General features: G+C 40.6%; 1 protein-coding gene across 4 annotated transcripts in view; it reads left to right on the forward strand.

Annotated features, from left to right (window-relative positions):
* The first annotated feature begins 1,043 nt into the window (after positions 1 to 1,043).
* Positions 1,044 to 26,267, forward strand: part of pdgfrb (platelet-derived growth factor receptor, beta polypeptide) — a 34,032-nt gene continuing 8,808 nt past the window's right edge. Inside the window, exons 1-16 of one of the 4 annotated variants that reach the window (XM_088081153.1) lie at positions 1,044 to 2,595; positions 13,624 to 13,702; positions 14,178 to 14,495; positions 16,388 to 16,645; positions 17,357 to 17,487; positions 17,833 to 17,998; positions 18,832 to 19,012; positions 20,595 to 20,710; positions 20,873 to 20,996; positions 21,109 to 21,320; positions 21,787 to 21,881; positions 22,015 to 22,147; positions 23,402 to 23,506; positions 23,834 to 23,944; positions 25,407 to 25,563; positions 25,687 to 25,853. In XM_088081153.1, the coding sequence (XP_087937279.1) occupies positions 13,654 to 13,702; positions 14,178 to 14,495; positions 16,388 to 16,645; positions 17,357 to 17,487; positions 17,833 to 17,998; positions 18,832 to 19,012; positions 20,595 to 20,710; positions 20,873 to 20,996; positions 21,109 to 21,320; positions 21,787 to 21,881; positions 22,015 to 22,147; positions 23,402 to 23,506; positions 23,834 to 23,944; positions 25,407 to 25,563; positions 25,687 to 25,853 (2,323 nt within the window). In that variant the 5' untranslated portion in view covers positions 1,044 to 2,595; positions 13,624 to 13,653. Of the gene's footprint in view, positions 2,597 to 13,623; positions 13,703 to 14,174; positions 14,496 to 16,387; positions 16,646 to 17,356; positions 17,488 to 17,832; positions 17,999 to 18,831; positions 19,013 to 20,594; positions 20,711 to 20,872; positions 20,997 to 21,108; positions 21,321 to 21,786; positions 21,882 to 22,014; positions 22,148 to 23,401; positions 23,507 to 23,833; positions 23,945 to 25,406; positions 25,564 to 25,686; positions 25,854 to 26,267 lie in introns of all 4 variants that reach the window. The other 3 variants (XM_042492994.2, XM_088081152.1, XM_042492993.2) reach the window with 3 other exon arrangements.

The following is a 26,267-nucleotide window of genomic DNA, read 5'->3' on the forward strand; positions in this document are numbered from 1 at the left end:
TCTCTCCTTGTCACTGTGCTGCACCTTTGCTTTCAAGCCTCTGCTACCCTGAAACTTTGGAATCCTACCTAACAGGAATATGTGTCTGCCTGCACTTTTTCCAGCCCCATTCCTGTTTTTCCGTGGACTCAATAATTCTTCTGTTTGGACATGCCAGTAAGCTCATGTTTGTTTATCTTTTCAGCAAATCCCTTAACTGTTCCTGTCTGCTTGTATTGTCTGCATTTGGGTCCTTTCTCCTGTCGCTGCGCTCACACCCACACGACAAGTTGCACTAGTTGCGCTCCAGCTATGGAAACAAGCCCAGATCAGCAGTGAGAGAAAGCACTCTTCTGCTGTTCTGATAGGCTGAATAGGCTGTGTATTGTTGCAGCAGAATGATTCAGAGTCCAGTATATCAAGTGGTTTGCTACTTTGTCCAACAGTATGAATAAACACCACAGATAGCTGCCAAATATAAAGCCACAGATACCCCCTTGTTTTCTATGTCTCCACCACTCCATTGCAACATGCTGCAATTATAGATAATAACAAAATACCACATTAGACAGATACAATATCTGTCTTGGGTGGGTACTCTTAAAACATTAGGAATTTACACCCAGTGTGTCCTGTTAGAGCTGCAGGATGTTTTGAGTGTGTGTCTGATCTCCAGATGATAAAACATGGTTTGCAGTGCATAATGTAAAACAGTAAAACAAACAAACAAACAAACAAACAAACACGGGAATGACCTGGAAAAGAAATTACCTAAACAAGTTTTCCTAGCGTTTTAAAAATAATTCCCCAAATCCACTAATTTCTTGCAATTTGAGAAATGGTTTAAATGGTTTAAAAACTTGTGAAGGGTGTCTGAAAGCAGCACTTGGGAAGTGATGTCGGTCCAGGTTTCAAAGGGTTAATCTGTTATCAGTTAACCTGTTTACCTGTGAAATGATCCTAACTAGTGTTTTTTGAGTATTACTCAAAATTCCAAGTTGCACCAACTTTTTTGGAACGTGTTGCAGGTATCAAATTCAGAATGAGTGTAGATTTCACAAAGAAACCTAAAGTTTATCAGTTTGAACATTAAATATTTTATGTTTGTGTTCTATTCAAAGATTTACAAATCAATCATTTCTGTCTTTATTTATGTTTTACACAACGTCCCAACCTCTTTGGAATTGGGTTGTAGATTCATGGGGTTAAGTAGGTGGATTTTGGGCAGATTTATTGAGAGAAGGTGTTAATTACATAGTTAGAAATAGGCTGATGTGAAGGTGGGACAGCCCTGTTTGGTGTTGCTCCCCTCCTATCTAATAACTGGGGCCTCACTGGCTCTCTAATTACTGCTAGCAGGGCTTTTAGATTTACCCTCACAATTAGAGGAGAACATGGTTACTGTCCAATTTAGCCCCTGTTCCCTCCTCCTCCCCTGTCTGCCCCCCCTACCCCTTGTTAGAGACAAAAGGCCTTCGTCAGCTGCAGGGTTGCGTTATGAATTTCAAGCCATCCACTCATATCCTGGGAAAGGGAGACATTAGGGAGAGAGCCAATGCAGAAAACAGAGGTGTTTGCATGGTGTGTGTTTGAATGAGAGACTGAAAGAAAGAAGACAGAGGGAGGTATTGATGTATTTTATGTGGGTTAAATGGAAAAAGATAGGAAACAAAAAAAACAGAAGACAGAAAGGGAGATGTAACATCTAAGGGTTAAATGGCTAAAGTAACCCATGTGTTTAACCTCTTTTACACTCGATTCTATCAGTATGATTATATAAGTGAAGTTATTTTCCCGAGAAACTGAGACTTCCATGTTTGTTTCCAAAGCAGGCCACGATCAGCTCTGCCAAAACCTTTTTTTTCTACTTCGCTTGGACCTCTCACTCAGTCTTTCTCTTCCTTTTTATTGTGTTTGTTGTTTTATGGAGGGGTTAGATGCGGTCCAGATTGCTGTTGCCAATAGAGACTGTCTCAGTTCACCTCCAGTTCCTCGCCACTCCATTCATAAACAAATCACCCCAGCTCCAGACCTCTGCGCTGCTACTGAAGAACAACAAGCACAACCTGTATTTTGAAGTTTTCTCCCTCTGTCTTTTCTCTTTCTCTGCTCACTCCTCTTTTTCTTTTTTCAAACTTCCCTCTATTGCCTTTTGCTCAACTCCCACTCACAATTCCCTCCCTCCTCTCCCTCTCCACTCTTACTCGAGCCTCAGCTGGGCCGGACAACTGGCTCCCTCCTCTGTGTGAATCTGTCAGGAGAGCAGTGTGTATGTGTGTGTGCGCATGTCACTTCTTTTTAAACTTACTCACTCTTTGGGAGCGGTGGGCAGGGTTTTTCAGAGTGTGAGAGAGGAGAGGAGACCCCCGTGGTGCTGTGATTTGACTAAACAAACAGCCGAGTTTCAGAGCGGTTCCTCCTTCAGCGGACTCCGGGGACAGCAGAGATTAACCCCAGACACTGAACATCTGAGGGATCTATACATCTGAGGCAGCAGCCCCCTGTAGAGACAACCAGCTGGAAACCTCTGCTCTGATTTCAGAAGGAGGACTCCTGGCCGGCAACCTCCTCGGACAGAGAGGAAAAACTTGTCTGTACTTCTAGGATCACTCTGAAGGTAAGCGGTCTTATTTCTCTGTCACTGTCAAGGATTTTACTTTTAGTCACGGCTGCTTGGCAGCTGGTGGCAGAAGTGAAGATGAACTGGGGAAAATTCACTTAGCCTGTACGGGAAGCCCACTGAGACAGATTTAATTTCATAGCTGTCTGTCTCAGCGAGGATGCATCCTTACAGCACTGCACTGATGGTTCATATAACTTTGACTTAAACCGATAAACGATCAAAATGAGCCTGTTTTGTTTTGTGATGTTGTTGCTAGTTAGTGTTAATGTGTGTCTATTGCTGGTGTTTGTTACCCACATACTTGAATGTGTATACACCAGGAATAACAATGTGAAAGAGTGTGAGCAACCTGTTCAAACATCAACATGGCAACCATGGCTTGCATCTCTGTACATAGACACCTTTTCATTCTTTACAGGGCGCAACTTTAACAATGTTTATCTTCTCACTGAGAGAATGCGATTGACAAGGTGTCCTGGGGTCTTTCTTACACACAAACACACACACTCACACACTGAGCTTTATAGCACAAGCTGTTTGTATGCGCTTCACTTTGTGCTTCACTGCGAAAGGGCTTGTTTATACAGCTCTCTTCAGTCACCCTGAGTGAACCGGTGGTCCTCACTGCTACGACCATCAGTCTCTTTCCTCCCCTGTGAATGGCCCTACAGAATCAATCTTCTCTGCATTGCTACATGGAGGAGTTCATTGACAGACCGTAGCTGTGAAGTGATATCAGACCTGGCATCAGTTGCTGTCACCAGCATCTTTTGGATCTCCTTTTAGAGATAGCAGCTTGAATTTACAGCCTAATGCCTCGGCCACCCTTTTTTAAATGTAAATCTCTCGTAAAGCTGTGATTTGGTCTCGCTTGAGGAACGCAGACATAAACAGTCTGTTGAATCATCTCCTCTCATTCATCACAGGAGAGGGCTTTACTACCTGGCATAAGTTACATTATAGCAATGTGAGCTATTTCATGGCAGACACATGTGTCATGCATGTCTTTTCACTCTAATCCGCCATATGTTTTGCACCTGAAAGCCTTCCCACTTCCCCGCTATGTGCGGCCGCAGCTTTGTTAAGTTGTTGGGTTTGCTGCACATCCATCTCCTGTAACCCTTGGAAACCTGAGCAAATTGACTTGATTTCTTTCAAAACATGGAAAGAAGACAATGAGCAACTTGTCAAGAAATTACCGAAAAAACTAAATTGTAAAACTTAGTAATTAGTAAAAAGTTACAAGAAAATTAGCTGCAAATAAGCACATAAAACAAACTAGCTAGTGTGCAAAAAAGAAAGGAAAAAAAAAGGAAATGACCTGAAAAAGTGCTAAAATAAAATAAGTATAAATAAAAGATAATATATTTTGAATATATAATTGTAGCAGTTATATATTATATAATCTAATGATTCTCCTGCTCTGATTTTTAAAAGCTCATTTTCAGGTCATTTCCTTGTCACCTTTTACTATTTTTTTGCAATTTGCAAGACTTTTCATGCCAAATTGTTGATTGCCCTTTTTTTCATTTCCATTTCACATTTCAAAGCTTTAATTGCTTATGAAAGGCGTCTGAACGCAGCATAAGAGATCTGATGTCAATCCAGGGTTAACCAGATGACCTTTCTGATATGGGGGCATCTGAATTAGCATAATCAAAACAATGTTGGCATGTGTTTTGTGTCTGCTGCTCTCCTCCTCCTAAGTTTCCTTTTGACGTTTTTGATCTTCTTTATGTCTGTGGATATTTCAGTCCAGTCTGTTGTTGCAGATGGGCTGTTGGAAACTTGCATACATATCATACTTTTACCATCAACGGTATTAGATGTTATTGCATTCATGTCATAGTTTTATCAGCTGGATGTCTCCTGCTGAACATCTCACAGCCTCACCTTAAAACAGTGGATATACTCTGACAAATCTTCATAGCTTGGATTTGTAAAACATAGTGAAGTCTAATTTGTCTCCTGACCATTGGGGATTTTTCTCCCTGTGCGTCAGGCTGCTGGTATGTGCTGCAGCAGAGCTCTTCTCTGCGGCCCCGATGCAGCGCGGCCCAGTCGGCTCCACTCCCCTGGCCCAAACCTAATCCTTCGTCATCAGCTGTTTCCTGGCTCTCCGGCCTCTCCACATGCCAACCGCGCTGAGAAAATGTGCTTCACATTATGACCATGCAGAAAACATGCCAGGAGTCTGATTCGGCTCACATGTGCTGATATGTAGCAGCCTGAGCTCGGATGCAAGTTTTGAAACACGTTGATCTCATTTTGTCCGCTTGTGATTTATCCTCTGTGAGCTGAACACACAGCTGTTCAGCAATCGTGATCTGACAACTAGTGTGACGTTGTTTAGATGTGGATGAAGTATGACGTTTAAAAGTAATTCAAAAGTACTCAGACATGTTATCACGTGTTTACACTTATTGATGAGTGTAAGATGTTTTTTTTAAATTTAAATATAGCTGCCTCTGACTCAGTCAATTATGGCTGACTCATAATTCATCCTTCATACTTTTGAACTGAGCTGTTTTTTTTTCTCTGGAAGTCTATCAGTCTCTTGCCCTTGGCCTGCCTATAGGTCATTGCCTCTTTAGTGCTGTACTCAGACACTTACAGTATTTGAGTCATATAGCTTTAATGAAGAGCACTAAGTGCTGCTGTGATACAGCATCCTGTACGGCTGCCCGTCCATCTGGCCTCCCCCTTGTTCCCTCCTTTTTTTCCCTCCCTCCCACTCACACAGAGCTGACAGGCAGCTGCATCTCATCTTCAGCCGGAGAGCTCAGCCACTCCTACTGGACAACTCCTGGGGGAAATGTTTCTGTTTGAGTTATAATGCCAAACTTTTAGGAGATCAGCCTAGAAATGCAAAGAGGTAATTTTGAGGAGAAATTCTTTATGAGCATATACATTTTATCCAACTTTATACCTCTGTTTTACAGCATTTCAGATGGAAAAATACTTTTATCACACTACACACTATACTCTATTGGACCACTATAGTAGCTAGCTATTTTTCAGATAAATATTTTTAAACAAAACCTGCAAAACTTAAGCCTATTTATGTTTCAAAGCCAATTTCACTGAAATCTCATCAAACCAAGCTCACACAGTTGTGCTAAAGCAGATTAGTCTTAGTGTTTGAGTGTTAAACTCATAATAAATGATAACTTAGGGTGTTTTTTATGACCTTAACTTGGGTGCTGCTTATGTATACATAAATATTTAATGTTATAAAGAAATACATGCTTACTGTGCCTCTTAAAGGGATAGCTTACTGATTGTCAAGCAGCGCTCATATGTGTAAATGAACTGTGGTAAGATCTTCCTGCTCATCCCTCAGCTCAAGTTTTTGCCGATCTAGGGCTGTTGCTAAAACTTCAGATTGCACACAGACACAAACAATACTCACACCTCTCTCTTCAAACTCGGATCAAACTGTGAAACTAGGAAGTGCTGATTAAGTATGAACCAAGATTCTGTTACTGTGTCTTTCTCAACTAATTTTTCAAACATATTTTAACTTACCGTTTAACTGTAATTCAACATTGTTTTGTACCAGCCAACCTCCATATTGTTTCTTTTGTCATAACAGCCAAGCTCACACCATGTCACCCACCAGCGGGGGTGTTTATTTGTCTGCTGTGGCGCAATGCATTTTGGTAGTAGGTTTTCTACCTCCTCAGTGAAACCACGTAACACCACTTCCAAAACTATTTGTGTCTTTTTACTGCACAGACAGTCCAGTTTTGCCAACATTGAAATACTTCTTTTTTAAATTTACTGACAGAACAGTTGTAGACAGATAGGAAACAGTGTAGAGAGAGAAGGAATAACATGAAGCGAATGGCTGCAGGTTGCAGTCAACCTGAGCCGCTGCAAAGGCCTCAGCCTACATGGGATTCACACTCTACCAGATGTGCTGGAGGCTGCACAAAGTGAAATACTTTTTAAAGCTCACTTATTGACACATTATAGTGAAAATGGCAGTTTGAAAATAATCTGAACCTAGCTGTTTCACTCTGTTTCTTGTGTTTGTGTTAAGCTCAGCTAACTGGCTGCTGGCTCCTGCTTCATTTTCACCATACAGACATGACTTTCAGTAAAAATATAAGCATATTTTTCCAAATGTCATGCTATTCATTTAGATTGGAAACCAGGTTGTTACAGGCTTTAAGTAAAAAACTTAAAACTCTGATTTGCTTGCACACAAGGAATTGTTGTAGCATCACCACCATCATTCATGTAGAGGATGTGACTGCTTCTTCCCCCTCTGTGTCTGTATAACATAAGAGAGATATTAAAATCTCCTCCCTGAATTTACTGCATAAGGAAAAATCCAGATTTCCAGCAGGAAGTTTTGGTCTCCATCAGACTCTTTTCAAGCCCCACTCTTTCTCTCTGGAGTTTATGCTGTCCTCAGTCCAAAAAAAACATGCTGGAATTGGTGATACAGTGCAGTGAGACAGGAGGACGAAGGAAAACAGTCTTTGCTTTTACAAGATACAAATATTCCATACAATGGAAAATGGAGACTTATTTGGTTTTCTCTCAGTTTGTCTGATGGATATGTGCTGCTTTTCAGAGTAAGTTGTAACATCGTTTAGCTAGTGATATATCTAATTATCAGTCGCATTTCTTTAGATTTGTCAGCACTCACAGAGAGCCTTTTTAAGACTGCTTTGCTGTAAATGCCACAAATGAAAGCTGCACATGTTGTATAAATTATCTCCCAGATTGATGCTTCCCTGTCACTCTTTCCCCTCCTTTTCCGCTTCCTTCCAACATTATCGTGTTCAGGGCAACGAGTGGAGTTTAAAGCCAGGCCTAATTGTATTCAGCTGTTTCTGCTTTTTTCTTATAGGGAGGCGTGGGTGTGTCAGAGTGGAGGGACTGGAAGTGTGTAGGCGTCCTTCATTTCTCACAGGGCAGGTTGTGGGGCTTATACCCTCAAGGAGGGTGCAGAAGAAAGACGTTGGAGGATGGGGCAGAGCTTATGCAAGCAAATATATCTGATATCCTTGTTTTCCCTATGAGCAGTGTGAATTTGCTGGGACCCGGGCAAAGTAAAATTACAGCCTAACTGGTAGTAACAAGATTTACTGGTCAAGAAAAAAGGGAAAAAAATGATAACAGCTGCTTTAGTTTTTTCGAAATCTTAATCATTTTCCCTCATTTAGGTCCCCAAATGAGTGGAAAATTATATCATTAAACTGATATCAAACACTAGCCACATCTGAGGCTGTCATTCTACAACCATCAGTTTTACCCAGAAGCCCTTTACAGCCCCCCAGCGCCACTACAAACAACATTTACAACTCTGTTTGAAGGGGAGCAAACCAAAATCCAGAGTTACCCAAACATGTGTTGCCTCAGCATGAGCGCAGAGTCACTATGATCGCTGTGAGTCCACTCACTGTCATTGTGTCCTAAAAACCAAAGGGAGATTTATTAATGGCAATGATAGGAAGGAACTTTTTTTAAATGCACCAGCATCTGATAATGCAAACTTGAGAAGGCTTTAATGCAGCTTCAAGCTCTATAAAGTTACAGGATACAAGCTTTTTTTTTGCTGATACTGAAGTTTTCAAAGTTACGTGTCCAACTGTGTATCTGCAACTGTTTGCCTCTGCAGCCATCGTGATGAAAATGTAAGACATATTTTCAGTCTCAGTCTGTCTAAAAACACTTACTCAACATTTGCCAAAACCATTATGACACAGACACGTTTCTGGAGTGTAGAAATATGTAGGATATATGTAATGTTTCTTTTTTCATTTGCTAGTAGTGACAAAACCATAGAGAAGTAATCACTTGACTGTGCAGCTCTAAAGGGATTTTTAGCTTCTTTTTGATCATGGAAACTGAATTAGTAGATAAATCTTGAGAAAGGCTACATCATTGGATCGCAACATTTTTCGTGTCAAGGACTCCTTAATTTATAAACACTACGTCATGGACCCCCATTTAATGTGATTTTGCTTCAAAGACCTCCACCTGAAAAGATTTTGGTTGTTAGATACATTTAAGATCCAGTATTCAATAGCTGACAACTATAGCTGAGGAAATAACCATGGAGGAGCTTAAACCTATAATCACAGCAGCAACTCTATTGACTCTTACATTGGACTCACTTTTATAGTGGTTTATATTGTGAAAATAAACTACTGCACATTTTTCTGGGGACTCTGTAACTCCCTCGATGACTCCCTCCTACTCCTGATAAGTTTGGTTTTAATTTGACAATATAGAAAGGGGTAGTGACATCAGGATTGACAGCTGTGATTGCTTGTGATCAATGATGCTGCTCGTAATTGGCCGGACAGCAGGAACTTGGTATTGTGTAAATCGCTACTGCACAGACTCTGGCTTCAACTCGATGGAAGCATTAATTAGCATTTTCTGGAAATTTCGTCAAAGTTTGCTCTACATTTGGATGGAAACTTATGTTAAATTCTAAGTTTACAGCTTATTTCCACTGCCCCCCAAATCTATTATTGCAACTTTAAATGTGGCACACATGGCACGGAGAGTGCTATTAACTTAAACAGATCAAATTAAACTGATTTCCTCTTACAAGATAGAAGTGTAACTGTCTTCCTCTCTTCTTTTACAATATAAAAGATATATTATTATGACACAAACACAGGCTCCATAAGCAGACAGCACACATTTCCTGTTTACACTAACTCACATATTCTGACCGCATGTTGATGACATGTGTGCTCTCTGCCTTTTACTCATAAGCCTGCGGTTTATCATCCTTACAGCTCTGGTAATGTAACGTATGCGTACTAGCCGTGCTGGGGGACAGCGTGGCTGCCTGGGGTGGGTGCAGTGTGTTGTGGGTCAGCTGCTGAGGGACCAGAAGGTTTGCCTCAGGGGGATTTGTCCGTCCAAGACAAGTGATAAAAATGGAGGTTTGTTTTAACAAAGACACACTGGGTCATTTTTTTCCCACAGTGCTCGCCAAAGTCCGAGATACATCAAGAAAACTTGACATCCTTCTAAAAACTAAAAAGTATGGCGTGTCCATTAATCCTGCACTGCAGCTATTCTGGTGACATGATTTAGTGCGCAACCTAATAAAGTGGTCAGTGATAGACTTATCAGAGCTATAATTGTTTGCATTGGAAAGAAGTAACCACTGAGTTTGAGATGTTTGTTTTGTAGATCACAGCTTCCTGTTCACTTCAGCCGTGTAAACATCACCGTCTGTGATGTAAGACTGTGTGTGCGCTCCCTCTGCTGTCCCACTTTGATGTGGTGTTTCCCATAAATTGTGTTCTGTACGTCTGCATGCTCCCTTTGTTGTCTTTTCCACTGTCTGGTGCTGTGTGCAATGTTCTTGTGGTGTGTCGATGGTTCATCATGCTTTGTCATTGGTCTAATTGGTCTGTTTTTGCTTGATGGTTTGCTTTTTTTCTTTCTTTGTCCTTGTTTTCGAGTTTACATCTATTTTGTGCAGCTTGTTATTTGGAGGAGTTTTTTTTTGTAGAAGTTTCATCAGTTTGGACTCTTTTCATTGTGGTGTCTTCATGAGTTTTTGGTTAGTGTTTGTGGTGGTCTGCTGTACACTGATGCATCACAGCCTTACACCCACACAAGGCCAGAAAATTTCCCCATACAGGAAGTTGGAGCTCTCCAGCTGCACTTTGGCAGGCTTTTTTGGACATCTTTCTCTCTTTTGTTATAGATTACACCCCCCCACCCCTTCTTTTAAATGCAAAACTCCCCCCTCGGGACACACTCAAGCAAACATTTGGCTGCAAATGTGGTTCAAGAAGCAGTTCCCACCTCATCCAGGATGGCTTTATCGCTGCCAGATGTTTAAATCAAACATGCAGCTACAGTATATATATGTATATATAGATTATCCCAGAGGTGGGATTACAGGCTGCTGTGGGACTGCACGTGGGCTTGGTGCATCCCGCTGAGGTTGATTTTAACATTCTTCCTCATTAGCCAGTGACACTTTGAGTGTAGCAGCATTGTTTATGAAAATCATGGAGGGTCAATCAGCCACCAAATTCCCAGCAACTGTGGGAAAACGTATACAGTGGGATAACAGTTTATCCGTCACAGTGATTACTGCGCCATCCCTTGCATAAACAGGGTTTGTTTTTGACCTCCACGATCATTGCGGGAATGGAATATCCCATTTCGTAGATTAAAATGACAACAATAAACATGTGTGTTAGAAATAAGTTTTTCAGATCCTTTTAATCATCTTTAAGACCCTCCACAAGATCCTCAGCCTGAGAGCCACTTGACTTGACTTGATGTTTGGATGTTGCAGATTGCCTCAAACACTACTTTGTCATCTCTAAAGTTCCAACAAAGAGTTGCTTTTTGTTTCAGGGTTCCAACTGCTACCAAGCGTTTTTATTAAGCGGGAAACAAAAGTCACTGAAAAGCTGCCAAACCTTCTTGGCAGATTCACTAGTGTCCTGACCCTTTTTGACATCACTGTTTGTATATTCCCTTTCTTGCACAAAAAACCCGACCATGGCAGAGATTAGCACAAGAACAGCTATGTTTGCAACCGTTCTTAGATCGACCCTTAAGTGTCTCCTCGCACCAGGAATAAGACTTTGATGCTAGTGTTGCATGTTCTTAAATCTTGGATAAATCTCGCCATAGTGTTCACTCTTTTTGAAGTGGTGTTCTGGCGCCCCTTGGCCCACCGATCCCAGTCAGCACATCCTATCTTAGGGTCAGATTCCTTCTCTGTTCAAAGCCCCCCCTGTCCATTTGTCAACATAAAACCTCATCATGTTGCAGTAGCCAAACATTATTTTTTCCCTCTTTTGCAAAGACCTCCAAAATAAGATTTGAACACACCAGTTTTCTGCTGACCTCAGATGTAAATCATATCCTGCAGTAGCCCTAACGCAGCTCTTCGGCTTATTTTAGCAGAAATAGCATCAGCAGCCAGTCACAATAAAATCTGTTGGTCCTCATGCTGCCAAGTGACACATGACTTTGGCATAAGCATAATTACTGTTGTCCCTCAAAGTCATCATCGCTGACACTGAGGTTGCTAGTTCTCGTAAACGCTGATGTGTGGCTTCCTTAGTGGACGGTCCTTCGTTGCTGGCTGCTCGGGCCCCTGGGGATATGGTGACCTCCCCTGCTCCTGCCGTCATCACCAGCACGGACCCAAGTGTATCAGCGGTCCTGGGAAAGTTCCAGAGGAGTACTGTGGGAACTTGAACTGTACACAGACCGCAGTGACAAAAATGGAAAGGGGGTGGGTGGGGTGTGATCCGTGTGTGTGTGCGTGTGTAGATAGTGGGTGAAGACGATGGGGGGTGTAAGTGTAATACAGCGTGTGCCTGTGTGAACAGTGTGTGTGCGCCAGCACATGCTTGACGCACCAGTCAGGATGTGCGTATGTGCACATGTGTGTGAACTATGACAGACAGAAAAAAGCATCTCTCTCTCCTTGTCTGTTTCTCCCTCCCCCCCTTTTTATTAGAACCAGGAGGCAGGGGAGGAAATGGACCAGTCATGTTTTTGGAGCAACTCAAGTTTTCGTTTTGGGAGCGGAAGTGCCAAAGGCAGTTAATTTAGAGAGGCAACGTGTATCTCTGGTTTGAGTAACTGGCTGTGGGTTAGTCATGGAACTTCTTGTACCCCACCACCACTGCCAAAAGTGATCTTTCATCTCTTTTATGTCTCTAAATAAAACAAATCTGTAACTTTTATACACTTTTATAGAGTTTTAAAGATGGTGTTGCTCTGCATGTTCAGTGAAATGAAAACTGACCGTAATAAATGACCGTAAATGAAACTGACCGTAAATGAAACTCCCAATAGTTGGAGATAAGATGGAGAACTATCATCATCAACACATGCCCCATTACATAATATGTAAAAATAGTCACATTTCTTAAAATAGAGATTGTAAAATTGGATTGCATTATCAAGCAGAAACTCTAAATGGGGCGAGATTTCTCAAGATACATTTCACAATTTTTCCACTGGCTCGTTCCCTCACTTCCTCATCCACCCTCGCTCTTCCCAAGCCTCGCTCTTCCGCCCTCTCTCTCTTTCCCACCCTCTTGGGTACAGGCCTGTGATCCATCCTTAACTGTTTCCAGACGTCTGTGTGCTGCAAGGCTTAACCCCCATCCCAAACATAATAACAAACCATTCCTCCCCTCCTCAACCTTTCCTTCTGCCTTCTGACTTTGCAGTGGCTAACAGTGGTTAATGTTTAGATGGTAGAATGGGACTTTAAGTTTTAGTCACCTTTGACCCCAATAGCTCTTAAATATTTGTTGATATCACATTGCTGTACAGCCCATTGGTATTACAAAACCAAAGCAGCCTTTCAAAATCCTAAGTACACTTCTGTGTCAGCAGCTTATGTGAATGCCCTCATTTTCACTTTTGTTTACACCAAAACCAATTAATGTCTCAGCACGCCTCTAGAATAGCTTGGACGCAGCATTGTTGCCAGTGAGCGTGTTGCAAAGCTGCACACAGTGACCCGTTTGTTAGTGGGCAGAATGCTGGTGAACCAGGAACAAAAAGAGCCAGACATTGTCACTCTGTCCTGGTGCAGCGAGGCATCAAATACCTCCAGAGTGAGTTGCATCTGCACCTCAGACTCTGAGGCCTTTAAAGAAAGCAGCTTGACAACACACTAAATACATTTTGTTTGTTTCCTGTTGTTTAAGCAGAGCATTTTCTGTGATTGGAAACAGATTTGTACTGACGTGTAATGGGATTTATTTTCTAAACTCTTGCTTAACATGACCCGCTGGAGCTCAGGCGGGCAGGAATCAATCCATCATGATATGAAGCCTCATGAGATGTTAACTGTGGCAGTGCTGTGTGTCTTTTGGAGTGGATGCAGAATAACGTTTCCTGCTGAGTTCTATTAAGTATTTTGTGGAAAGAATCTGTGTTTCTTCAAAAATTGGCAGTTAATGTTTGAGGCATAATATTTCTAAAAAAAAAAAAAAGGTACATGAAGTTTGATAAGCATTTTTATCCCTTCTGTTTGTCCGGCAGAACAAAGTGAATTGAAGGCGTCCACCATGAGGAGGGTGATGGTGTCTACGCTTCATCTGACAGTCACAGTGACAGGTGAGAACGCAATCTCAAGATAAAAACAAAAAATGAAAATCTGTAACAGGTTCTTTTGCAGGCAAGCGTAGAGCATGATGCCAAGCTTAGGTGGTGTATTTCACACTTTTTTCTTTTTCATAACATATCCAAATGAAACTTTATATTAGAAAAAATCATAACTTATGAATGCTCGAGCTATAGACACTTAAAAAGTAACGGGTTTTTTGGATTATTCATTAGATGTCCATCCTGTGAGATAAAACATTACTTTGATGAAAAGAACAACTGATGTATTCAAACTGACCTCTGGCTTTTAAAATATATTTGTCACCGAAAAGGCATCATAATCCTCCCACATACCCAGAACACTCATATCTGTCATCATTTAGAAATAGAGCAGGATCTGGCATGTGTTGTTGACTTAACCTTTGACCTCATGCTGCTGCCTCTTTGACCTCCAATCTGACCTTTTTTCTTGTTGTGCCAACAGCAGCTCTGCTGTATTTCTGCTCCGAGCTTTGCTGCCTGGAGATCACACCCGATGGCACGGAGCTCGTCCTTGCTGAGGGCTCCTCTCTCACCCTCACTTGCTCCGGCTCGGGGGACACGATTTGGGAATTCAAGAGGGACGATGTGCCGTACATCCAGGTGGAACAAGCTCAAACTGGTGGTCAAAGTTACCAAATCGTGCAAAGCAGCACCACTTCCAGTGTTTTGACTTTGAATAATGTGAGCTGGAAGCACACTGGGGTGTATCAGTGCGTTGATCGACACACTGGAGACACTAAGGAGGTGGCTGTTTTTGTCCCAGGTGAGGCCTGTCTTTTCCCCGTTGCAAATTAACTGTTTAGTGCAAGCATGTCCAAAGTTTCTTGGAGGGCCAAAGCTGATACTTAATGGTGGACCAAAGGCCGAATGTAAACCCCTTTTGTATTGTATTGTTAAGGTGCAGAATTCTACTAGAATCCCTTTTCCCTGAATTGCAGGACCTTTCATCCATGTGCCACTGTCTTCATAATTTTTACCTCAGTCCCACAAAAATGATTTCCTGTACAAGGTGTCACTCTGCCTTCTGTGCTTAGATTAGAAAAAAAATAATTAGTAATTTGGCATACTATATAATTAATGATCAATTCACCACACATAAATTAAACCAGTAAAAATTCAGTTAAAAATCAATTTGTTTGCGCAGTACTTCACAAACACATGCCTTTTTTTGGTTGCTAAAAATGTATCTTTAACTTAACTAAAATTGAAACCTATCTAAGCTCTCTTCTACGGAAGCCCTAAGCGGAAGTGTTTTTTTTTTTTTTTTTACAAGCCGTTTTCTCGATATAACGAGATATTATCTCGTTATAACAAGATATTATCTCGTTATCTCGAGAAAACGGAGTTTGTTTTCCTGAGATATTATCTCGTTATCTCGAGAAAAGCGAACTTTGTTTTCGAGATATTAAGTCGATATCTCGAGAAAACGAACTTTGTTTTTTGGTTTTTTAAACTTTATTGAATGAACGTCAGAAGAAGAAGTGGCGGGTGGATGATGTGACAGCAGGTGCCGTGCGGTGTTCAGCGCGGACAAATGTGTGCAGGTTCTCACCCCTGCACGTACCAAAAAGCACCGGAGCAACAGTATAATAATCTAGTTATGATTACTGATGAATTTGGGTGATGTGTTCCTGTAATAATCATCTTACCATGCGCATTTGTCCGCGCTGAACACCGCACGGCACCTGCTGTCACATCATCCACCCGCCACTTCTTCTTCTGACGTTTATTCAATAAAGTTAAAAAAAACAAAAAAAAAAACAAAGTTCGTTTTCTCGAGATAACGACTTAATATCTCGGGAAAACAAAGTTCGTTTTCTCGAGATAACGAGATAATATCTCAGGAAAACAAACCCCGTTTTCTCGAGATAACGAGATAATATCTTGTTATAACGAGATAATATCTCGTTATATCGAGAAAACGGCTTGTAAAAAAAACACGTCCGCTTAGGGCTTCCGTACTCTTCATAGCTAGAATTGAAATCATTTTTTAAAAAATTTTGTTTTTGCAGAAATGCATGTTTGGGAAGTACTAGCAGACTTAACTTAGACTGCATGAGTTGTGTGAGTATTTTGCAGTTAAACGTGGACCCCAATCAATTATTGTGTTTTTTGTTTTCCATGGAGGCATGCAAGAAAAACAGTTTTTTCTTCATGAGTTCAAGGTAACATGGCATGACAAATTGATATACAAATAGTCATTTTGTGGGTGAAGTATTCCTTTAAAGCATCTCATTCATAAAACAGCAAAAAAAAAGAACTGTACCTTGGTTACATACTAATTATCAGCAAGTTCCCATTGAAAAGTAGAGAGAGGGCACTCTGCGTGCTAAAAATATCTAAAAACACATTTTGATTTTTTTAAGTGTGCTCCTGACGTGCACATTTATTTTCCCACAATGCAATGCACAGCTGCACAGAGAAAATATCATCAGTGGTGAGAGAGCTCCAGGACAGTCTCGGAAAACAGAAAAACAAGAATTAAATCACTGGAAAAACATTTTGCTTTCTAATTGTCAAAGTCAAGTTCAAGTTTTCTGTTTGTTGATCGGATATATTAAAACTGTAACAACAGGAAACCATAAAGTTGAATTACTTTGTAGTATAGAATTGTATACAGCAATTGTTTGATCGAAACTGTCTTTCTGTCCTCAGACCCTCATGTGTGGTTTATAGAGAGCTCCCACGGCATGGTAACAAAGACCAGTGAGGAGAGCACCATCCCCTGTGTGGTCACCAATCCCAACATCAATGTCACCCTGTATGAGAGGGACACCGATCTGCCCATTAGGGGGCTTTATGTTCCCAGTGAGGGGTACAAGGCACCACTGGAGGACAGGACCTACGTGTGCCGTGGAGAGCTGAATGAGGAGGTGAAAGAGTCTCAGGCCTTCTACGTCTTCAGCATTGTTGGTAGGTGTTCAGGTTAAAGAGTTCAGTTTGAGAAACAACTTTTTTTCCCCCAAATAAATGCTTTCATTATCGACTCACCCCCGTGTGTGCTGAAATGCCAGAGAACTCACAAACATGCATACAGAGTTGGCTCCTTGAATTCAATCTCAGTCTACACCCTAACTATTAAAGTTAATGAGTCCATCTTTTGAAAGCACCATAAAAACCCCCATAAAAAAACCATAAAAAGTCCATCACATTTCTTCATACAGCTTATGCAGCATAATTTACAGGTTTTGTATTCAGAGTATTGCACTGTCAGTCCGAAAGTATAATTCATTTACGAATCAGCATGTGCATTTGTCAGCTTACCACTCTGGTGGAAGATGTGCTACTTGAGGGTGTGCAGTTTTTTTAATAAGGAAATTATGAGGGGAACACTAAACTTTTGGTCACAGAGTGCAATAGAGAAAACAGTTTAAAAAGTGCTGCACAAGTTTGGAGGTATTTGAAGTATTCTTGGACTTTTGTGTAGATGTAAACTTTTTTTGCTGCAGGAGCCAGCTTCCAGGTTTAGTTCTGACTCATACCGATGTAATAAAAATATTATTTTTAAACAGTTCTGTGATTGGTGAGTAGTTAAGAAGACTTTTTCGACATATTGTTGTGATAAATCACATCAACTCCACCTCTTTCTCCTCCTCTCCCCCTCACTCTCTCTTCCCGTCCCAGTCCCAGAGGCCATCGACGCCTACATCAATGTGTCAAAGACCGTGTTGAAGCAGGGCGAACCGCTGACAGTAAACTGCACGGTGCATGGAGTGGAGCTGGTGTTTTTTTCCTGGGATATCCCCAACAGAGAGGTGAGTGGGAGTGGAACAGAACAAGCGCTTTTGTTCAGCTTTCCCTTCGTGATCACTCTCAGGCCTCATGACCGAGCCAAAATTGCATCAAGATGTAGAGACACACCTTAATTTTGATCCCACTGTGAAATCCTACTGATAACATATAGTGTTGGTATTGTTATAATCGGTTCTTTTAGTGTTCATTTTTGGATCATAATGAAGATCTCCTCAGAGACGTTTCAGCTTTTCAGATTTGTGGCAGATTTTTTACATGTCCCAAAGATTAAAAACTGATCACTCAAAGTTTGATCCCATACCTTCCTACATGATAATAAAACGCTATATCCTCCCTCTCTCTTCAAGGTTATTGAGGTTGAGCCGCTGACAGACGTGCTGTCCGCCATGAACATGCGCTCCTGCCTGATCTTCCCTCGTGCCACGATCGCCCACAGCGGAAACTACGTCTGCCACGTCCACGAGGGTGTCCAGGACCAGTCTGCCTCTGCCAGCGTCAACATCACTGTGCTTGGTTAGACTAACCCACATATACACACAGAACTAAAACAAACTGATGCCGGACAGATTATTATTGCATTTCGCTGACACAGAGAAGACTGCTTATTATGTAAACCTTGACAAGTCAAGGTGAAAGAGGTGCTTCTTTTAAAGGAAATGAAGATGACTTCTATTTATTTCTGTTTAAAGTGTGAAATAAACCTTCATATTGTGTAGATGAGTGATACCTTGAAAAACAGAGCTTCAAGGTGAGGTGAAGCAAATCTATATTTAGACTTTTGAACTAAAACTCGAAATACACAAGATATGTTGAGGTTTGATGTCAACCTTTAACATAAATTAAGCCCAAAATATACACATAAGCAAATATGTGATCTCATGAGCCGCAACTAGAGGGCCAATAAAGGCAGGATTCATCATACCGAACTTCCTTTCCTCGTTTTGTCTTGACAGAATAGGTTTGGGTCTGTGAATGCTTATTCTATCTGCAGCGAGGTGTGTTATGTTTATGAAATCCTTGAATAACTTGAACTTCCGTGCTCCATGGAGACCAGGACAGTTTAGTAGTGCTCTCTGGACATCTCAGTGGAAAAGACAGATAGGGTCTGTCCACAAAAGGGCAACAAACAGCAGCAGTACAGTCTGAAGTAATTTGAATGTAACCAGTTCTATAACTATGCTATACTCAATATTTTATCAGCAATAGGTCACTTGGCTATTTGTATATGAAAGACTGTTTGTAGTGTTAAATCTACCAAGAATGATATAATAACATATATTTTGTGCAGGAGATCAAATTAATGGCATTTCCATTGTGTTGCTGATAATATTATCTTTATTTCTCAGAACGAGGCTTCGTGGATGTGAAAGCTGCTCAGCAACAAAACATTTCAGCCAAGCTCCAAGAGAACGTGGAGCTGAGAGTGGAGATTGAAGCCTACCCTCCCCCTCAGGTCCACTGGAGCAAAGACGGCGTTACCATCAAGGGAGACAAACCCATCGCACCTAGACAAGAACATGAGATCAGGTGAGACATCCAGTCAAATCCATTAAAAATGACCCACATACCGTAAAATCAAATGAAGTCCTCATATGAGTCAATGCATTTAAATAATTAGCACTGGACCTCTGTTGGGGTGGCAGCCTCTGGAGGCGTCTAGCTCTTGTCAGTCATCACCAGATAAGGCCTCCGCAGAGAGAAACACAATACTCTTTGGAGGTCAGGACGCCATCATTCATCACACAGGAACCATAAACACAAGATACCTGTCACAACTCACAAAGGGCTTTTAGTAAAAATGCCAAACAGTGTTTTAATTGCAGGACTGTGGTTTCATGTTTTTGCCAACATGCATTCAAAATCAAAAAGACAAAGTGAAACATCATCCAAGTCCTCCTTCACAGATGGAGAAACATGCGCTTTGTTAACAAACACCACCAAGCCCTTCACCATAAAGAAAAGACAAAGAAATATTTGATAATATTTTTAAAGTAAACTTTACTGAATTGCAACAGAAACACATAGAATAGTACAGAACAATATTGTTCCAGGTGTTTCTTTTCTTAACATCCCCCAGGATATAAATTGAATAGTTAGTTTGCAGTCCAAAACTTCAATCAAGTGGAAACATGTCCTCAAATCTGAATGGTACTTAAAGGGTAACTATGGTATTTTTCAAACAGGACTCTTTCCTGTGTTTTTGTGTCCAAGTGACAAATGGGAACAACAATTTTTGAAACTGGTCCACTATTGAACAAAAGCACTGCAGCCCTCTGCTGTGAAACTGGATGCAATGTAAGTACTTGGGGCATTTATGCAACCTCAATTTACATCCACTAAAAGTGCTTTTATTTGACAGTGACAGAATGTACTGCAGCATTACGGACAGGAGCACTACAGAGATAGGCCTAAAAACCACCAGACTCCTTTTGGATAAGCAGTGATTTTATTATTGTAAAACACACTTCATTCGAAGTTGACAGAAACAAAAAAAAACCCACCAAACCTTGTCTTTGTTCATCTTTCTACTGTTACAACAATCGCCAGCTCTCGTTTGGTTTAAACAAACCCTTAATTCAGAGTTAGATGTGAAACTATATTTGCTCTATACACACTAAAATTGATATTTATTAAATGGAGTCAGGTGAGTTTGGTGATAATGTTTTTTGGGCTGTTTCTGTTGACCTCTGTACCTGTGTAGTGATCCTTTCAATAATACTACGAGTGGTTACATTGCAGCTTGTTTTGCCGCTGCTGGCTGCAGCAGTCTTACTCAATACTGGACCAATTTCAAAAATTGTCGTTCCCATCAGTCACTTAAACACAAAGACATGGGCAAATAGGGCTTAGGTTTAAATAATACCAAAGTTACCCTTTAATGCATATATATGTATAGAGAACAATTCATTTTGTGCAGAACAATGTTGTACCGACGTTTCCTTTGTCTGTTGCATGTAAAATTAGTATTTAAAATTTTTGTCTCCTTCCAATTATTTTAATATATTCAATACTGAAATATCACTCCTCAAATATTTAACAGCTCATACATATTGGAGGAAAAGAGTCATGAATAGTCATAATTGTATCTTCTCACTTTTGTCTACATCAGGTATGTCACCATTCTTACCTTGGTGCGGGTGAGGACGGAGCAGAAGGGCCTCTACACCGTCCTCATCACAAACGGAGATGACACAAAGGAGGTGACCTTTTACCTGGAGGTCCAAGGTGAGAGGCTGTTTCAAGAATTATCACATTACGTTCTTGTATATCTTTAGTTTTTAGACAGCAGTACTGGTCTTCAAGGATAGACAATTTAAAAGTGTGTAAGTCCAGACTGTTTTTATTCGTGTCAGTAATGATTAATGGCCGCTGCTCCCCTGTGCGTAGTTCCCTCTCAGATTAAAGACCTGACTGACCACCCCCTGTCTGGGAAGAGGCACGTGGTGACCTGCATAGCAGAGGGAGTCCCAACCCCGACCATCCAGTGGTACAGCTGTGACAGCATGCACAAGTAAGTCGCCCATTCATCACTTTACCGTCACATAACAAACACAGGGGGGCTGACAGAGAAATTTATTTGACTTTCAAAATCTGTGCGTCTGCTTTGACTTTCTTGGCTGCAGGTGTAGCAACCAGACAGCAGTGTGGCAACCGCTGATCCCAGAGCCAGAGGTGCTGAGCATCCACACCAATGTCAGCTACAGCAAGACTCGTAAAACCAGCCAGGTGCGGAGCCAGGTGACCTTCCACAAGCTCCAGCAGGTCACAGTGCGTTGTGAGACCAGCAACCAAGCAGGACTTGTTGACAGGAGAGACGTCAAACTGGTGTCCAGCAGTAAGTATCATGCAAAGAATGCCTCATTTTAGTGGTTTTTATATTTCACTGTCACTTGAAGGACCCATACAAAGGTAAGTGAAAATTGTCGAACTTTATGTTTTATGTATTTTTACCACTTTCACTGTGTAAATGTGCAGTCTACCACTTTACTGATAATTTAAATATGGTAATAATGAAACATACAAGATTATTATAATTTTGTTAAAGTAAACCAACACATGGTGGTCTGGGGAAAAAAAACAAGATTTAAGTCTGAAAAGTTTATACTTTAGAGACACAGTATAGGGTTGCACTAAACAGTAAGTCATGCGTATTTGTACTGAAGTACCAATCCAAGGATAAGTTCCTTTACAAAGTCAATGCCACCATGTTTATAAAGCAAAGTTTTATGTCTGTTAAGAATTCAAGAGAACTTGGTATTTACAGCCCTTTCCTCATCTTTGTGTGCTTTTGCCTGTTGCAGCACTGTACTCCCAGGTGGCAGTGTTGGCTGCTGTTCTAGCCTTAGTGGCCATCATCATCATATCTATCATCATCCTCATTGCTGTGTGGAGGAAGGTAACAAAGTCAACCATCAGCATTTTTAGTTTCTTTTCATAAGTCATACTTAAATGCAATATATAGTGAATTAAAATGTATAAAAGAAACCATAGTTTTTTTGAAATAATGTTTTTTTTTCTGTGTCTTTCAGAAACCTCGTTATGAGATCAGATGGAAGGTGATCGAGTCTGTGAGTCAGGATGGTCATGAGTACATCTATGTGGACCCCATCCATCTGCCCTATGACCTGGCCTGGGAAATGCAGCGAGACAACCTGGTGCTGGGTGAGTCGTTGAGGACAGATGATAGTGTGGAGAGTCGGTCATGTGCTAATGTGGGTAATCTGAAGCCCATTGAGAAACTGCATGGGACATACTGTAGGTTCTAACAATTTAACCTGCTATGATTTGGATCTGTTGCCGTATGCAATTAATATTTATAAAGACAGTGTTATTGTAGTTGTGTAAACACAAATATTTAAGATTTTTTACTATTAAATTGGACATGAAAAAGAAGAACGGATAGAATACTTGATGTCTATTGAAATATATGTTATTAAACATTTTATGTAGATAAACACATATTCATAATATTCAACAAATTAAATAGACGTATCCACAGTGGTGCAATGTTTTTTTTTAAAGGCTAGCGCCTAGCCAAAAAGTCTTTTAAAAAGAGGGCAATTTTTTATCTTTTTTAATTTCAAATGACATGAATTTTTAACTTAAAGTTTTAAGAATTTAAGTATTATTGATTATTTTATTAAAATTTAAAACAAAAACCCTCTTAAAAAATTCTCTACACTATAGCACAGTGTTGCTCTAAGATAACATACCCCAAAGTGTACCCCCCAAAAAAAAAATTTTCGGAAAAGGTCTTTAAATTATGTTCACTTTGTCTATTTTATGATAGAAAACATTTACATACAAACATTTTTTACCAACTGGCATCATAATGTGTACCATGGAGTGTTAATACTTAGATGTAATTAAATAAATAATGCATAAATACCTGTATAGTATATCTTTAATTACTTAATAACATTCGATAGGGTCTCCTGGTCCATTATTGTAGTGGTTGTTGTTTGCAACTAAATCAATTGGTTATTATCAGAATAAACAGACTTTTAGTGAGTATTCTGCTAGACGAGAGCAAAGAAACAAGTATGTAGCGATCAGCAGGTGACTTTAGTCTGGTGGGTGGTTTTGGTTGTTTGGGTCGTCTGGGTGCAGTTAAGGCAAGAATACAAAGTGCGGTTTGTTAAACTGGTCTTCTTGGCTCTAATCCCGCCTCATTTTTAAACTCTTGTCTTCGATAATGTGCTTTCGGTAGTCAGCTGTTCCTTACAGGCCTTCCATGGTGAGACATCTGCTCGAGTTAGTCATCTGGACCACCTGTTATAACCTGCTCAAGCCAGTTACCAGAGAAAAGTGTTTACATTGATATTTTAATGAACAGATAGGACCTCCATCCCTTTGCAGGTCTACCATGTGCCTCATTCACACTCTATCCCACTGAGCCTTTTCTTTGTGTTTCAGGTCGCACTCTTGGATCAGGAGCCTTTGGCAGGGTGGTCGAGGCAACTGCGTATGGTCTCACTCATTCCCAGTCCAGCACAAAAGTGGCTGTGAAAATGCTGAAATGTAAGACATCCAATGTAAAAACACAGTCAACAGTCATGTACATATTCATGTGAACAATGCAGAGATCACATTAACGTCCCCTGCATATGGTAGCTGTCAAATATTGTGACATCAGCGTCATATTCCTGGGAGCACAGAGAGCAGCAGCCTGCAGAGCTTTAGATTGGTTGCCAGCCTGATTTGGCTTTCAGCCAGCAGGTCATTGAGCAGTTTGGCAGTGGCACAGTGTGTCCTGGTCTCAGTATGTTTAGTTCTCATACATACCTCATACTGCCCTACTTTTATATATATCTCTCTGTCTCTCCCCGTGCTTCTTTCTCCATCCAGCCACAGCCAGGAGGAGTGAGACTCAGGCTCTGATGTCAGAGTTGAAGATAATGAGTCACCTCGGTCCTCACCTCAACATCGTCAACTTGCTGGGAGCTTGTACCAAACACGGTGAGCAGAGCATCACAGTTACCATAGTGCTGACACATGATGAGTGAGTTCCACAGATCGACTGTGAGCATTTACCTTAAAGGCCCAGAAACACCAGACCGCTGTGAAGGAACCAGCAGCCACTAAGCTGACTGATGCATTACCTCACTTCACCTGTGTTCTCGGCCAAAAAGTTGCTCATAAACACATCGCAAAGACTACAACTGACAGCCAACCAGCTATTGTGCTTCTGTGTGAAGGGAAATAATTCTACATACCAGGAGATGGCGGTAGTTTGTAATTATACCGTAAATTGTCATGACACTGGTTAGTTAGCACGTTAACAACACATTCCAATTTTGGAAGAACAAAGAAGGTTAATCGTGCAGCAGTAAAAATATAAGGCACACCATGAGGTAAGTTTTCTGCTAAAGTGCTCAGTGGCTGAAGAAAAAAAATTCTTATCTACATATCATATCTCTGTCTCTCTTGACTTTAGGTGTTTGTTTGCTTTCCTCACTTCCATTTCTTTTTTTGTGTGCTGAGCTGAACTGCCAATCAGACCGATTTCATTGACTGACGGGCTCCCTACTTTGCAAAGAAAACATCCAGCATTTTGGAGACATTTGATGCTTATTTTATCCACCATGCCTCTTTTTCCTTGGTCCGTGAATTCATGAAACACATTTCAAATGTTCTTTGAAAGTGAGAATCATTGTCCTTTTATGAAAGGAAATGCAACTTTTCCTTTTTTTCTTCATCTGGTTTAGCAACAGTCATCTTTGAGTGTCAGAGAAAAGAGTGACACACTTTGGATTTCATGCAAAGGGTTCAAACATTCATGTGGCTTCAGAGGTTGAGAGAGAGAGGAGGATGTAAACATGTTTAGGATGTGCTGCTGTCTAAGTTCTGTTTGACCTAGAAACACTTGATTCCTTGTTGCTCATCAAATTATCCATAGCTTCCCCTGTCATGCATTCTTATATACGATTTCAACAATTTATTTCCAGTTTATTAATTAACCACAGTTAAATAAATGCCAGTTATGAAAAAGATAGCAACACACAGTCTATTTAATTTAATTATACATTATTTGGTCATCTTTAAATTGTAACTTACTTTTTTAATTAAAATAAATTATTGACATTTTTAACAAAGAAAAAAAATAAAAAATAAATAAATTTAGAATTTATATATGAACATGTTAGAAATGTAACTGAATAACTTATACACCATTATTTTATGGACTAATGTATAACATTATCGACTCGTATTGAAACTTTTCAATTAAAATGTAGACTTATTCTGATGACCCCTTTTAAGTTGATATTACTGAAAACACTTACCTAAATATTTAACTGACATCTAGCTCAGTGTTTTTTAATGTCTCTTTCTGTGATGTGAGAAGTAAGTTTTCTCTTTCCATAGTGAAATAAAGCTTATTTGCACAAGTAAATCCCACATTTTGTTTTGCTTTCTTCAGGCCCTCTGTACCTGGTGACCGAGTACTGTCGCTATGGCGATCTGGTGGACTACCTGCACAGGAACAAGCACACGCTGCTGCAGTACTACGCTGAGAAGAACCAGGATGACAGCTGTCTCATCTCTAGAGGAAGCACTCCGCTAAGCCAGAGGAAAGGGTGAGAAGAACACACAGATGTCTTCCTCATATTAAGTTTGATATGATGAAGGACACAAAGAAATATGCATTTAGGTCTGTTTATCATACTGTGTTTTTTCTTACACTTCATGTGTCCCTCCAGCTACGTTTCTTTTGGGAGTGAGAGTGATGGAGGATACATGGACATGAGTAAAGATGAGCCCTCACTCTACGTGCCCATGCAGGAGCAGATGGACACCATCAAGTATGCCGACATCCAGCCCTCTCCATACGAGTCTCCCTACCAGCAGGACATCTATCAGGAACAAGGTTTGACTTGTGTGTCTGTGCTGATGTAAGCATAGGTGTCATTTACACCAGAGATGCTGGCGTGTTCCTTATGTCACTTAATGACATGGCCGATAATCGCTTCTTTAATACATAATTTGGTAAAAAAAAAAAAAAAAAGCTCTGAAAATAATATTTTGCACCTAGAAATGTAAACTTTCTTAAATAACATATAACATGTTAACTAACATATTTGAGAATAAAATGGGTCAGGTGCAGTAGGTTATTCTGTCATGTACAAATATCCATCAGAATGAAATACTTCCTGTACAAATGTAATTAGTTCAGTTCCAGCACCTCAGTCTTAGTCCAAATACTGGGTGAATGGTGTATTTCAAGATTTGAACCATTATCTGTCAAAATTAGCGGGAGAGGCGCATGGAGACACACCTTTTC

The sequence above is a fragment of the Plectropomus leopardus genome, chromosome 8 (assembly GCF_026936395.1).
Source record: "Plectropomus leopardus strain MGB_pleo_1.0 chromosome 8, ASM2693639v1, whole genome shotgun sequence".
Classification (NCBI taxonomy): Eukaryota; Metazoa; Chordata; class Actinopteri; order Perciformes; family Serranidae; genus Plectropomus; species Plectropomus leopardus.